Source organism: Aulonocara stuartgranti (genome assembly GCF_965226115.1).
Source record: "Aulonocara stuartgranti genome assembly, chromosome: 19".
In the NCBI taxonomy this organism is placed as follows: domain Eukaryota; kingdom Metazoa; phylum Chordata; class Actinopteri; order Cichliformes; family Cichlidae; genus Aulonocara; species Aulonocara stuartgranti.
In genome coordinates, this window is record NC_138955.1 from 23,166,763 (window position 1) to 23,181,374 (window position 14,612).

A 14,612-nucleotide genomic window follows, 5' to 3' on the forward strand; every position below is an offset into this window, starting at 1 on the left:
TGCACCTCAATGGCATTTGTTTTATATATTTAAAATGTACTATTTTAGAGTGATACAAATACTCAAAGCTTCACTGTTCAGTTTACTTTTTTGCATCCTGTGATTATCATGATGATTTTTATACTTGCAGCGTGTTGTATATTTGTACAAAACAATGAGCGGTAAGCAATTAAAACTCACTTCAGGCTAAAGAAGAATCTAAGCAAATATAGTTTAAAAAAAAAACTTGAAAAAGCAATGTGGGAAAAACCAACAACGGAGTCTGCTGTGGTCCCTGAGCAGTACATGCTATTGGCCTCGAAGCATAAATGCTCCTTGAAACTTCTCACCTCCTGCGGTATCTTTCTTCTCACCCTCCCTGTAGCCTCCGTATAAGCAAATCCTAAGAGGAGCAAACTGCCCACTCTCTTTGAGGGGGAAAAGTAGAACAGTGAAAAACAGAATGGGGTTGTGTTTCTATTTTTATTTATATATTTATTCATTGGGCATGATCCTTCCCACGAGTATCAGTCTTTTTTTTTTTTGCATACTGCACAGACACATTAGGAGACAGACACCGTGAGTCAGCCTGGCTCTGTTTTCACCGCTGCTCCTTCTGCCTCCGTGGGGGCCCTTAAAAAGATTTTCTCTGCTGCCTCACTGATTCTCGTTTAAGTTGATTGTGGTAGTTACTCTTTTTTTCTTTTTCTTGGAGGTGTGCGTGTGTGTGTGTGTGTATGTGCGTGTGGGGGTATAACCTACTTTCAGAAAAGTGTGGTTATGGTCTACCCACCGATGCAGGCTATGCACCATTTTACGCGGGGTTGTTGTTTCCATTTTATGGCAGTAACGAAATAGCCTATCGATTTAAGTTGTCCTATTTCAACTTTGGTCAAGATTGGATTTTTTAAACGAGCTGGTTTGGGCATCTCCGGCCGGCCCGCCTGGGAGCTGAGGATCACAGCGGGGACTGACTCTCGGGTCGGAGTGCGCAAAGCAGCGCGCCAGTGATTCAGCCGCAGTTTCCAGACGGCGCGCAGGTGGAGGCGACGAGGAGAGGAAGCAGCCGCTCAGGACGTGCTGATGAACCGCACGGGGATGTTCAATACGCACACGATTTGTTCCACGTAAAGACCGAACTGCTTCTTTTTTCTTCTTCTTCTCCCTCCGCGGTGTGATTTTGGTAGCGGTGTCTTGGTCTGGCTCAGCTGTAACCCATTTCCCCTCCAAGACAAAAGTTTGCCTGCTAAAAAAAAAGGAGAAAAAAAAAGGAAAATGATGTTCTGGTCCGCTAATGTTTTTTCACGCAGTGTTGTGGATTCCGGCGTCAGCGTAAGTGGACAGTCATCACTTGAGAAATAGCTGCGATTTTTTTTCCGCTCTTAATTTCAGTGCCAGTTTCAACAAAAACAGCGGGCTTTTATTCTCCGCACATCATCTCTCGCCCAGGATTGCATCCGTTTGAATTAATGTCGCACTCCATAATGGACTTCCTCGGACTGTACTTTTTACAGCTGGCTCTCATCGGTAAGTTGATCAACACTTGAACAATTGATTGTGGTCGAAACCAATGCGCCGTCCTGTGACTGCCCAATGCAGCTCGCATTCGGCTTGATTTTATTTTATTATTCTGTTGTTACTAGCTTTTGTTAAGTCTTTCTTAGTGCGAATGATCTTTAAAGGTCCATATTCGCTTGCTTGTGTCAAAGTTGCATCATGAGATCATTCTTTTGTTTTTTTAACCCCTTTGCAGAATAAGCCGGTTTGTTAATGAGATACACGGATGCACGACAGGGTCAGAAAATGAGGAGAGATTGTGATTTTCTTTTAAAGACCACACAGAAAGCCCGCAAGTAACATCCTATGTGTGACTGGGGAGTGATGAAACAGCGGGACTCTGACAGGCTGCTCACATTTTCTCCACTCGAGAGATGCTCGCTTGTGTTTTTTCGCAGTCTTATTTTGTTCTTTTTTCTTTTTCCCACCCCGCGGGCAGAAGTCCCCTTTGTACATCCCATGTATTTAAACCATTTCCCAGCACCGGCAGATGGATGTGATGATAGATTACCAAAGAAAAGATAAAGATGCCACCAAGCTGCCGCTGCTGCTGTTATCCAGCTTCGCTGCGAAAATGCCAATGCAGACAAGTGTATGTCAAACTGTTGGCGTGCGCGCCCGCATGTGCCACTTCTCACGGTTCGGTGAGCGTGCGTGTTGGAGGAAGGGGCATGGTGGTGGGGGGTTACGCGCTTGTGCACCTGCCTTTGCAGGTGAATTGTGTTGTCAGTGCGTGAATAGGGAGGAAAAAACAACGTGGTGGTGGTTTGCGTGCGTGCATGCGTGCGTGGTGGCAGGAGAGGAGTGTGTGTGAGCGCGCACACGCTTGAAACGAGCCAGTCAAACAGGGATCACATCAAACGCTGAAATCATGAGCAATGACCACCAGCACTGCAGACGCACACGCGCACACACGCACGCACACATGTACACTCAGCTTTTTTCCATTCCTCCACACTTACTTGGGCCAGGTGGTGCAAGTCAGTTTCAGTGCCAGCTTTGTTTTGTGTTTGCCAAACACAAGAGTAGACACCCTGAGTTTTTTTTTTTTATTGCATTCTATTGTGAAAAAAATATTATATGGAGGGAAAAAAAACTTCCTGCAGAACGAATGCTGGCTGGAAACAGGATGTACAGACGGAGGGATTTGTGTTTGTTAGATTTATAGCCTCAGTGTTGACAGCTCTCCATCCCGCAGTTCATTTCCTTTTTGCTGCAGATGTGATTTCAGCCACACTCCTGGTGCACTGACAGCAGCCTTATACGCTGGGAGTGAACTGGAAACTCGGGTCTTAGACAAGAGCTTCCACCACCATGAATCCTTAACAAACACTTTCAGCGGTGCTAATACCCCCCGCCCCCCTTGCTGTCTTCCTTCACTTTTCCCATCATATGTAAAACCTGTGTCACCACACTGCTGTCAGTCAAGATATGAGCAGGGTGGGTAACTGGAAGCAATATGTGCTCGGTGGAATAGTCACTCCTCGTCTTTTCTCTGCAGATATTCTCACCTTGTCAAAAAGATGTGTCAAAACGGCCGAGTCACTTAGCCAGGGCCTCATGATCCCGTCCATCAGCCACACAGGGAGAGACGGAGGGGGGATGAAAGGCAGGAAAAGCAGTTTATTCTTAGAAAAGGGGAGGGAAGGTGGCTGGTTTGAATCCTCAGGCATAGACTGGCTTAACTGAACTTAAGAAAACCAGCAGACTTTATGAGGATTTTTTCTTTTTTTCAGTTTAAGAGGACACATCGGCTATGTGGGATTGCATGCAGCTTTTTTCCTGGGGCTCCCTTACATATAAAAGCATGCTTCTCTACAACTTGCTGGGCCAAACCTGAGCTTTAAAAGCTGCCTGTGGTGTCCAGGGCTGTACTAATATCCTTCCAATCTAATGAATGTTTCTCTCTTACGAAGCGTGCTGTGTGAAGTGGATGTATGCAAGATTAGTGTGCTGTGTTTTTGCATTTTGTTAACTTTGCAGGGCTAAACTCGTGGCATAAAAACGACGGGGGGAGAAACAAGCATCTATTTACTTCGGCTTTAAATTAGCATATTTACCGCTCAGTCTTGTGATGCTTCACTGATTATCTGCCCGCACAGCTCTGAACATTTTGCAATCATTACTGCAATTAGTTGACCAGGTTTATCTGCATATTATTCTTCTCTAAGTGGTGTGGAGCAAATGAGCATGCCCTGCCTTGCCATTTCTGACATGGGAGAGGGTTTGTAGTGCTTAGCATTCTGTGTGGTCTAATCTTTTATACATGGTAGTGCTTAGCTGGCAAATAATAATGATGGTAAACTCGAGTGGCTATGTTTTTGCCTAACATGTGTTTGTAGCGACTGATTCTCGCAGCGGTGGAGGAAACTATAGATAAGATGTGTCAAGGTGAGGGGGCTGGCTGGGAGGACAGTGTCACATCCTGTAATGAGAACCAGCAGATTAAGAGGAAGGGCATCCATCCACTGGCACTTTGTTTTATCAGCCTGCTTTGTCTAATGGCTGATTAAGTTTAATCTTTTTTAGTACAGTAGCTGTCATAGTGTTAGCTCCACAAAAAGAATAAGATAAGAATCTGCATACATAAAAAACTATTTCTGAAAGTAATGCAAAGCCACAAGATATTATTGATTTGCTAAATGTTGGTAATTTGTGGGAATTAATAATTTTCCTCATCACAACAGGAATATCTGCTATTAAAAAATATTGAAAGTTGCCTGAAACTCATCAATAAGAATGATGAGCAGCATGAGAATGTTTGACCTTCTACAACAAAAGCATGTTGAAAATAGTTCAGCGGGTGTAGGTTAGTCGGTGGTTGTGCTAGTAGATTACCCGTTAAAGCAGAAAGACACTGGAACTGTATCGCTAATATATGCTTTTTAATATTTATTAATTACAAGTAATGTTATTTTTGCAGTCTTGACATTGCATGTGACAGATTTTCATACTCTAACACAGGCCTAGTCAACACTGTCCATATAAAGTGCAGAAACATAAATGAAACATCAACTTAAGCTTTGTATGCCGTGACAGTTTTATTTAGTTTTAACAGCAAGGACTTGGCCATTGTCCAATGTGGATATCACTTTGGTTTGTCCCCTTCTCCCTCCCTCTACCTGCTGAAACAGCACCCTCTCTGGGGACCTGCTGATTGCTGTGCATATGTAACAGTGTTTGTCAAACAGTGTCCTTATAATTCATCAGTCTAATTAAAAAGCAAATCAGTGTCCCAATAATAATCGTCAAGTGTTGATGGTAAACAACAGAGCAAAGTATAGATCTCACTGCCTTGTCCCTGATTAAGTTTACTCATTTATCTCATTCCAGCACATTAGTAACTGGTGGTCCTGATTTTTGATAGATGAGATCAGGCAGTAGACTCTGTGTGGACTTTGACATAGTGAGGAGGAGGAAGAGGGCCTGGAGAGGTGGAGGTATGCTCTGGAGAGAAGAGGGAAGAAAGTGAGGAGAAGCAAGACAGAATATATATGTGTTAATGGGAGGGAGACAGGTGGAAAGGTGAAAATGCAAGAAGGAGATATAGTGAAGGTGAAGCCATCCAAAGCAATGGATGGTGCTCAAGAGTGGTGAAGAAGAGAGTGCAGGCAGGGTGGAGCGAGTGTAGACAAGTGTCAGGGGTGATTTGTCTCACAAGGATAGCGGCGAGAGTAAAAGAGAAGCTTGACAAGGTGGTAGTGAGACCTGCTGACATGTATGGTTTGGAGACACTAACGCTGACAAAAAAAAGGAGCTTTTCATTAGAAATGACCAGAATGAAGAAGATTAGAAATGAGTACATCAGCTTAGGATGAGCAGTTTGGAGACAAAGGTGGAGAAACAAGTCTGAGATGGTTTGGTCATGATCCACTGTGGTGACCCCCAAAACGGATCATCTGAAAGAAGAAAAAAATGGTCATGATTTTTTGATCTTGCGGCCACACACTACTAATTTCGTGGTGGCAATCTTGTGATCACTCAGTAACATTTGATTTCCAGACATAGGTGGCCTGGGGACTCTAACAGAATGTTCAGAGTTTGATTCTGAAATTGTAGCATGGAATTAGATCTGTCATAATCACACAGTCTCACAATAAACACAGCAACCGATAATATTTAACTGTGTTTACACCATCAGCCATTCTGTACTGTAGCTAATCACGGTTGTTGATCGTGTCAGTGCAGCCTTTCAAATCACTGATTGGAACAAAACACACATTTTGATTTTATATTTTAAGTGTTCTAGATCAAAGTTTCCCGAAAGTAATTACAGCGCTGAGGCTACTGAAAGTAAGCCTGCTGATTTCCATTTCTTGCTAGGTAATTATTTACTGATTAACTTTCCAGTCCAGTTGAACAGATTTTTTAAAGTAGTGCTTCCTTACCTCAGATTAGTATTCACGCCATGGGGACGTAAGGAGGAGCACTGCAAGATACAATACGTTTTTCAGAATCAGAATCAGAATCAGAATACTTTATTGATCCCTGGGGGAAATTATTTTTTGTTACAGTGCTCCATTTTAAACCAACATTAAGACAAGACAGACAATACGCTAACTAAGAATAGTACAATATATACATATATATACATACATACATACATAAGTCAACATGTGTGCTCAAAAAAGTAAATCAGCCACATACTTAGTACTGTGCCCGTGCCGACTGAAGTTGCACACAAAATTGGAAAAACTGTTATTGTTGTGTTTGTGCCTCTCTGATGAATGCATGCCCGTTATTCTTTCTACTTTTAGTGGTGGTTTGGTCTCCACAGTACCTTCCCTCATCCCAGGCAAGCAGGGATACATGGGTGCATTAACATTTATTAGACCAAATGCTTGTCAAACATGCTAGTTGCGAAACGTGAGCCCTGCAGCCAAACGGTCTTTTATGGCACAGCGTTGGTGGCTGTTTGCGTTGCTCTCCACCTTTCCAGACAAATTATGGGAATTGAACCTACTAGGAGGCAAAAATGCTCCAATAACCATTTTGTGGCCCACTGATACTGTTTTTTCTTTTCTTTTTCTTTTGCAGAGTCTGATTTTTTTATTCTAAAAACTGTGCCTGACAGCACATATAAACAAAAAATCAACTTACCTTCAATGCAACAATTTTATTTTCTTGGTTTCCTTGAAATTTCTCGCAAACTGCAGTAAGTTACTGGATCTTCACTCACTTAAACAACTGAAAATAAAGTGCTCCTTCACTTGAAAGAGGTATAAAGAACTAAATGAAAATGAGTTACTGTACAGCCATCTTTACCTGACATGTCTGACCTTAACAAACAAAAGCAAGTGCAACAGATTTTTCTTTAACTGTTCTGACCTGTGATCCTTACTGCTCATACCGAGGCTCATACTGGCACTGCTGGCTTGCGGCTGGTTCTTAGCTCCAGATGGTGCTAGCTTTGGCACACTTTGTCTTTGTTAGTTTCTTTAAATTTTCCACATTCGGCTAGGTGAGGGTGATTTTTTGCATACATGAAATGGACCATCTCAACATATGGGAAGCTGACTGGATGGTCTGGGCCGAGGATACTGAACATCATCCTGGTCCCTGGCTGGTCGATCGTTGCAGCTCTAATTGGAGGCTCTGGGGCTGTGCTTGCCCGCTGTCCATCGATGCTTAGATTGAATGCTGTGTGGCTGAAAATGTAGCATGAATAGGAAAGTAAGAAGTGTGAAAAACAACAAAAATCAATTCAACAATCAATCCCAAATTTCAGATCTGCTAAAAAGATGTTTTATGTATATGGTCTTTTACATGATGGGGCTAAGCTAAGAACAGCACAGACTGTTGGCTATTCCACATGTAGATGGGGCCTGCAAAGCTCTGTGCAGCACCTCTGCACAGCAGCCAGTTTCTTAAACAGTTAACGAAAAGTTTTGTTTAAATGAAAAAACAACAAAAAAGTAAAGAGATGAAATACATTTGAAAAGTTTGTGGGAAAAAGCTGCAGTGCGTCGACATTTTATTTTTTTATCTCCGTTACTAAAAACCCACGTTGCCGTTTAATTCACAGTTATGTAATGTTGTTAATTATCACACCTGTAATGAAGAGTAAATATAAAGAGTTTAGCTGTGGGAAACATAATCACAGCTTTTAGAAAGTTTCACAGGACAAATATTCAAGTGTAGAGGGACAGTGGAAGAGATTCCACAGAAGATAAGCTGAACATTTCACTCCACGCAAATAGCTTCCTAATTATCAACCCACGCACAGTCTTGGCCAAATTAACCCACGCTCAGTCTCACACGCAGACACACTGAACGTCCTCCAGTGTATACAAACCAAACTCCTACTGTTGCTGTCAGCAGTTTTTCAAACTAATCACTTTGCTTTGGGTGGGAATGAATAATTTGCTCCCTTCATGTTTAGTAACCTTGCATTGTAACTGCTAATATCGCAGTCATTTCCCCGCGTGCATTTATTCGGACAAATCTGAAGCCCGCCCCTGAAACATGTATAATTCATACCCACCCTCCTCTCTCTCCAGGTCTCTGTAGCTGGCGCGGCGTTGCATAGTTTCCTGATTTCCCTTACTTGTAGATACTTCGCTGTGCCTTCAAGTTCCACTGACAGAGAGAAGCGAGAGAATATTGTCGGAGAAATTACAGAAGCAAACACAGCAGAGAGAGGAGGATGTGAATGTGAATAAGCCATGTGACAGCCAGAGAAGGGATTTATTTTTCTGTGAGGATGGAGCTGTCGTTGGGCATCTAACATAGAGGAGATACGTAGTCTCTGTAGAGAGTCTCACCCTAACTGACTTTCTCTTTAGATTCCCGGCACATCGGCTCAGTTCTAAGCCTCAAATTTACTCAGCTGGCCCTTCAAAATCTATTTATACACTTGCGATTGTTTTTCATGCAGAGCACCTGTTGCTCCGCATCCCTAAAGTGGAGATTTAGAGATGGCTTTCCCAAATCTGCACGCTCAATCTTCCCATTTGCAGATACGATTTTTGACGCTCACTCTGTCTTGTGTGATTTATTGGTTTCATTTGTCTAGTTGCTGTGATAATGCTTTGGAGTCACATGGGGGGAAGTGCTTTAGGGACTCTCATTATGACTCAGTGATAGTGACACACTTGGATACTTGGTAGGTGTGTTTCATCGATGGTTGACGGTTATCGCCAGCTGTCTTGATGATTTTCTCACTGCTCTCTGCTATCTCTGACAGAAAAAGTATGATTTTAAGAGTATGTGGATGCAGTTAGAGGTAGTTGGAGGTACTGGAGATAAACATTCCCTGAAATAGAATGAATCAAACTCTTGGTAGAGACCAAAATGACTTCTAGTATTAAAACCCTGTCATTTCCATTTGCTTTTGTCGAGGGATGATTATACCACATAGAAAATTACCCTGCCCTGTGAGCTAAAAGGATATGGCATTTACTTCCACTGTATTCTGTAAGTTTGTAATGAAAAGGCTGCAGGATGGTCCAAGCAGATTGTAAGAAAGCCTAAAAGGCTGCAATTAATCAGAAGGAAAAGGGTTTTTTTCCCTTAGTTTGAGGGGGTGGCGTTGAGTTGGCAAGGCAGAGAGAATGAGAGGTGGTAATGAAACAAGCTAGCAAGACTCCAAGGCCCTTCATCAAATGCTCACAGTACTTAAAGCCTGTAAGTGTGTCTGTCAGTGCTTATTTAAGTATAAGGAACTTTAAGTGTCTTATTGCAGCTGGTGCAAACCATTATTCGATCCCATACAATAAAGGCTCTTATCACTCCACAATTTTATTGAGAGAGGTGACAGCCGTTTCAAACATTCTCACATATTCTCATTTCACACAGACAGGGCCAGCAAGAATATATCTGATTATCATGAGGCCTCAGCTTCCATTCCCATGATCCCACACATTAATCACACATGCTGTGCCAGTGCCTGTCTGAGAGACTGAGCATACATATTTATTTTTGTCACTTTTCCAGTGTGAACACAGCACAGACTATAAACACTAAAGAGAATATGGTTGTCGCATGGAAAAGGAGCAGGCTACCTTTCTTCTACCTGACAAAAATGGAAATTGGACAATTTAACATGTTTTTTTTTTTCTTTGTTTGTTTTTTTGGTCAGTGGGAAAACTGCTTTCAAGGTGGTGCACTGATCCAACCTGATCCAAAAGTTATCTGCCAACACTGAGTACTGATCCAATAGACTTTCATCCCAACTATGAGGAAGAAACTGGGACTCAAACACCAAACTAAAAAAAAAGATTTTAAAAAACTAAAAGTGTTTTAAGTTTTAGAGCTGATATCTCCAAACTGCTGTCGTTTCGCTGTGACACATCTTCCTCCATGCTACTGAACCGAACTGAACTAAATGAATCATCCCTACATCGAGCTGTTGTGCAACCAATATCCAGTCCAGCGTCTTAAGCCAGGATCTGACTAATAGAGATGTTAAGAGATGGGAATCACCACAATATGATAATATCGCAATACTTCACTCACGATATGATATTATTGTGATTTTAAACATTTTGTGATATGATGAACATTGCCATAACACATGTTGTGATTTATTGCCTTTTTAAAATGTTTTTCAAACTTTTTTCAGTATCTGTTTAAGACAAACTTATCTCATTTCAGTTATATTTTTATTTATTTAACTGCAAAATTAGATTGTCAAGCATCTGCTGTCACCAAAACTGTTTTCTATAAAACAGTCTGCTATCAGTCTGCAGCTGAATGAGGTCAAGTTGACAATTACACGCAATCTGTTTCTGATAATACAGCAATTACCTGTGAAAACTGTAACTTTGTTAGTGAAAATCACATATCTATTGTTGTCTACATAGACTGAAATTCACATTTAACAGAAATTTATTTATTTATTACATTTTTTGTCAGTACCCTTTCTGCTCTATAGCAATATAAGCAGAAAACAACAAGCTGTGCTTAAAGACTAATGGAAACATTTTGCCCCTGTTTGCATTTTTTAATTTAGTGGCGAGTATTTGCAAATTGTAGGCTGTTTACCTTACAATATAAAGCACCTTGAGATAACTATTGTTGTGATTTGGTGCCATATATAAATACAGTTGAACTGAATCAACTGTTTGTCAAGCTAAGTGTGTCCAGTGTTATTTAGTTGAGCCAATTTGGTGGGGGTTTGTTCAGGTAACATTGTCTCAGGATGGTGCAGTATGAGATGAGGCGTTTTGTTCATAATATTCCAGAATATTTGAATTTAGCTAACAAAATATCAGTATTTGCTAATGTTTGTCCCTGTCTTGAAATAATAAAAAAAAAAAGAAAAACTGTGCTATAATTCTGTTTTTTCACTCCTACCAAATATATTAGAAACTTGAAGCCATTTTCTTTTTTCTCATATAGCAGAAATTGTTCACGTCTGACAGCCTGTGTAATGTGAAAGAAGGTGCACATGTACGTTTCATGTGGTTTCAATAACTTTAATACCATAGATTGTCACAGTTGTATGGTATATAGCCATAAGTTTTCTTAACATATACCAGAAACTGCTTGAACCCAAATGTCTTAAATCTTTTTATTCTGTCTGTCGACTGTGTGTCCGCTGAACCACTCAGCCAGCTTTCCCGTAGAGGACATGAGTGCATGATAAGAGTGAACCTCTTTATTATAGACATCAGCTTTACAGCATCACCTGTCAATTAGTGTAGCAATTCAATGACATGTTATTTTAAAAAAATTGAACAGCATAAAATGTCTGTCAAGTGCAGTTAGACCAGAAGTCAGTAGATTTCTTTGTGGTGCTGAAACACAACGCTTGTTAGAACCTGACAGAAAGTTTGTAAGTGGTTAAAAGTTTGGGGAAATGATCAAAAGGCTGAATCCTCTGCTGCCAGGTTTCTGGTAGGTAGGTATGTTTGTTTGGTGTCAAACTCAACTAATCAAAGATGTTTTAAAAAAACCTCTTTCACCTAGCAGCAGCAAATTTGAACTTTGCTGAAACTTGACCTGAAATTTGATCTTAAACGTAATCATCAATCCACGACTAAGCAAGAAAAAGAAATACATGCGAGACACAAACAAGTATCCAAAGAAAATCAATCTTTATTAATCTTTTCCTACTACAGCTCACATTTAACTCAGGCTGTGTTAAAGAAGTAGCTCTTCCACTTGTCATCTTACGTTTCCCTGTGAACCCCCGGCAAATGAGAGCAGGCTGCTTCATCCAGAGCAGCAGGCGAATCGTGATGATATCCTGCACCGGGATCTGAGGAGCTAATTGGTTTCTAATCAGGGCTTCAGTTTCTGTGGTGGCGTTCTGCTCAGTCTGTCGAGATAGAAATAGAGGAAAAGTGTGAAATCGAGATTCAGGAATCAGGTTCAGTGCCAGGCTGTCAACTGACTAGACCATGGAGAGGTGGAAGAGGATGGGGATGTGTAGCAATGGGCCAAATCGCTGCAGGCTATCTAACAAGGCAGTCTCAGATGTGTGCCAAATAGCATTTATGAGGGCTAATGAAAGAGCTTGCAACTCAACACTCTTACAAGGTTTCCACTCTGTTGTCTGTAGCAGGCCACCCAGCTGATTTACACTCATCACATGTGCACATGGAAAAAAAAGAGTGATGGGGGGAAATTAAATCAGAAAAATGTTCAATATTTGTTAAAGAGGGAAAAAACTCAAAATAGGACAATCTGTATTTTTCTGCAATCTTTTTCTACAGCTTGCAAAAACACTGCAATATGCAGGGATGACCCTGTGAATAGTCAAGAAAATCATATTAGGGATATGGAACAATTTAAGTATACTAGTAAGTGAAGAAGGAGTTGGTATTTCAGGCGAAGCATAGTTTCATGTAGAATTTATTTCTATAGGTTCGTCATCTCTCTAAATTAGCACTGTAGTTTGACCTGAAGTTGGGGTGTTTGAGTGATTAGTACAAATGAGTGCAATAAATACTAAAATAGTATTTGATAAAGTTTGCGTGCATTAGATAATGAGGAGAAGCTACAGTATTTGCAGCACAAAAGGTTTTTCAAGCTGACCTGTAAACATTCACTTAGAAAATGTACAATTCTGTTGCCTACACATTTGTGGATGTGACTGTTGCAGGAAATGAACCGTGTCTCATTTTTAATCCTTTCTTTTAGAGACTTGAACGTAAACTACTTGCATGTGTGTGTAATGAATGTAAACCTGATAGTGCTGTCTGAAACTAGACATGGCAGGTTGTGCATAGACAGATTTAACAACAGCGTTTACAAGTTTATAAGCAGGGGTGCACATAAGTGGTCCGTAGGTGCGCATGCGCTGTCAAAATAAAAGACGCGCACCAGATAAGAAGTTGCAATGCGCGTTTGCGTACATAAGATTTTCTGGAGGAGGACAGACATTTGTTTTGAACTCTTAGAAATTTCAAAGAAGAAAGCTCCTTTAAGCAATTACTTTGGTGTTCCTCCACCTCCAAAGAAATGTCAGAAGGAGCCCAAACCGCAAAAGAAGAGCGTATTCTCGGAAAAGTGGTTGCAGGAGGTGAGCTGGCATTTGTTTGAAGCCAGCTCACAACGGGCATAATCCTGTATGCAATTTTTTAAGTGATTCATATACTTGGATGCGTATTTAGCTGCATCATCTGTAATGACACAAATAAACCTAATGGTCAATAACGGCAATTAACGTCACTGGAAATAAGTCATTGCACATTTGTCATTTTTGGTACTTAATTGGCACTTTGGAGATGGTGGAGTTTGCTTAGATTACATTGTGTCAGCAAGCAAATAAGTGACTTAGAAAGGAGCAAATTAGATCAGGGTTAGGGTTTTGACAATAGTCATAAAGGTACTTTGCTTAGAGTCTGCAAGCAAAGTTAGTGCTGCTAGCATTACAGTGTTGATTTTGAACCATGGAAGGTCTGTATTTCCAGTAAGGATGCATATATCTACCATTAGTGTGCTTCTGCAGCTGTTTATCATGCTTGAGTATATATCTGAATGATGGCTGACAAAGGATTGCCTGAGCATGCTGATAAAAACCTATCCTTTTTTATATAATATAAACTGGAGAGTCAAAATGAATATCAGATTCCTTGAAATAATATTTATTTTAATTTGATTCAGTGTAATTTCTTTAGCTAGTTGTTTTAACACATATTTCAACAGCTCGATTTGGTCTTGCTTTCCCTTATATTGTCCTTGTGCCTAACTGTGTGCCTAATTCCTGCTTAATGTGCTTTTTAGCACACATGTATCTAAACTATATTCCATATTGGTGTTAAAATGCTAAAACGTTTAGCTAGCTGGTTGCCCATTGGCTGGTTATGGTGGTCTGGCATCAGTAAGGCTAATGGGCTTTTCATTAACCACAATCAGTTGCTCTCTGTCCCTTGGACACTCTCTCCTTTGCAGGGTAAATGTAAATCTGCATGACTGGGATTGGAAAGCATAAAGGTAAAGGTCATCTAAGTGGAGATATTTGGTAATGAATTGTGTTTGTAAATACAATAAAATAATCTCTCCTATCAAGAGAAACAAATACTGGTAACGCCTGTAAAACTCTGTTGGTTCTTCAACATAAGTGACCCCTTTCACAGGGCACAAATAGCTTCACAAACTTTGATAGCTGGGTGGTAAGATGGCAAGGCTAGCAATAAATAATGGAGTTAGGCAGAATGCATAAACAGGGCCACAACGTGTCAGCAATAAAGGAGTTGTGTTTATGGCAGTTTTATCACGTTAAACTGTTCTTTTTAAAATATTAATACGTTTATGTCCTGCAGGCCTTGAGATGGATTCCATGTGAAAATCATATGCAGCTTTTTGCCAGGCTCCATATAAGCTGAGAATAAGACGGGGCAACCCCGTCCTATCTCCGCTCAGTGGATCATCTCCCTTTAACTAAGCTGATAAATCCTGCCTTCAAGGTCTTTTTGTCCTAGCACATCTAAATACTTTTTTTTTTTAGATTTATTTCAGAAGGGATTTTAGAGTATCTTGATTGACACTCTGCACACAATATAATAAGGAATTAGTAGCTTTCCTTCTTTTTCATGTGGTACATGTACCCATTTCACCAGCGGGATCGGAAACTTGATTTGCAGTGTCTCATAAACGGTCAAGGGAGTGGACATATTACATATCAT

At 40.7% G+C, this 14,612-nt stretch overlaps 1 protein-coding gene across 1 annotated transcript in view; it reads left to right on the forward strand.

Moving 5' to 3' along the window:
* Positions 1–525: 525 nt before the first annotated feature.
* Positions 526–14,612, forward strand: part of gfra4a (GDNF family receptor alpha 4a) — a 154,876-nt gene continuing 140,789 nt past the window's right edge. Inside the window, exon 1 of the mRNA XM_082516173.1 lies at positions 526–1,506. Within this exon, the coding sequence (XP_082372299.1) occupies positions 1,449–1,506 (58 nt within the window). The 5' untranslated portion in view covers positions 526–1,448. The remainder of the gene's footprint in view (positions 1,507–14,612) is intronic.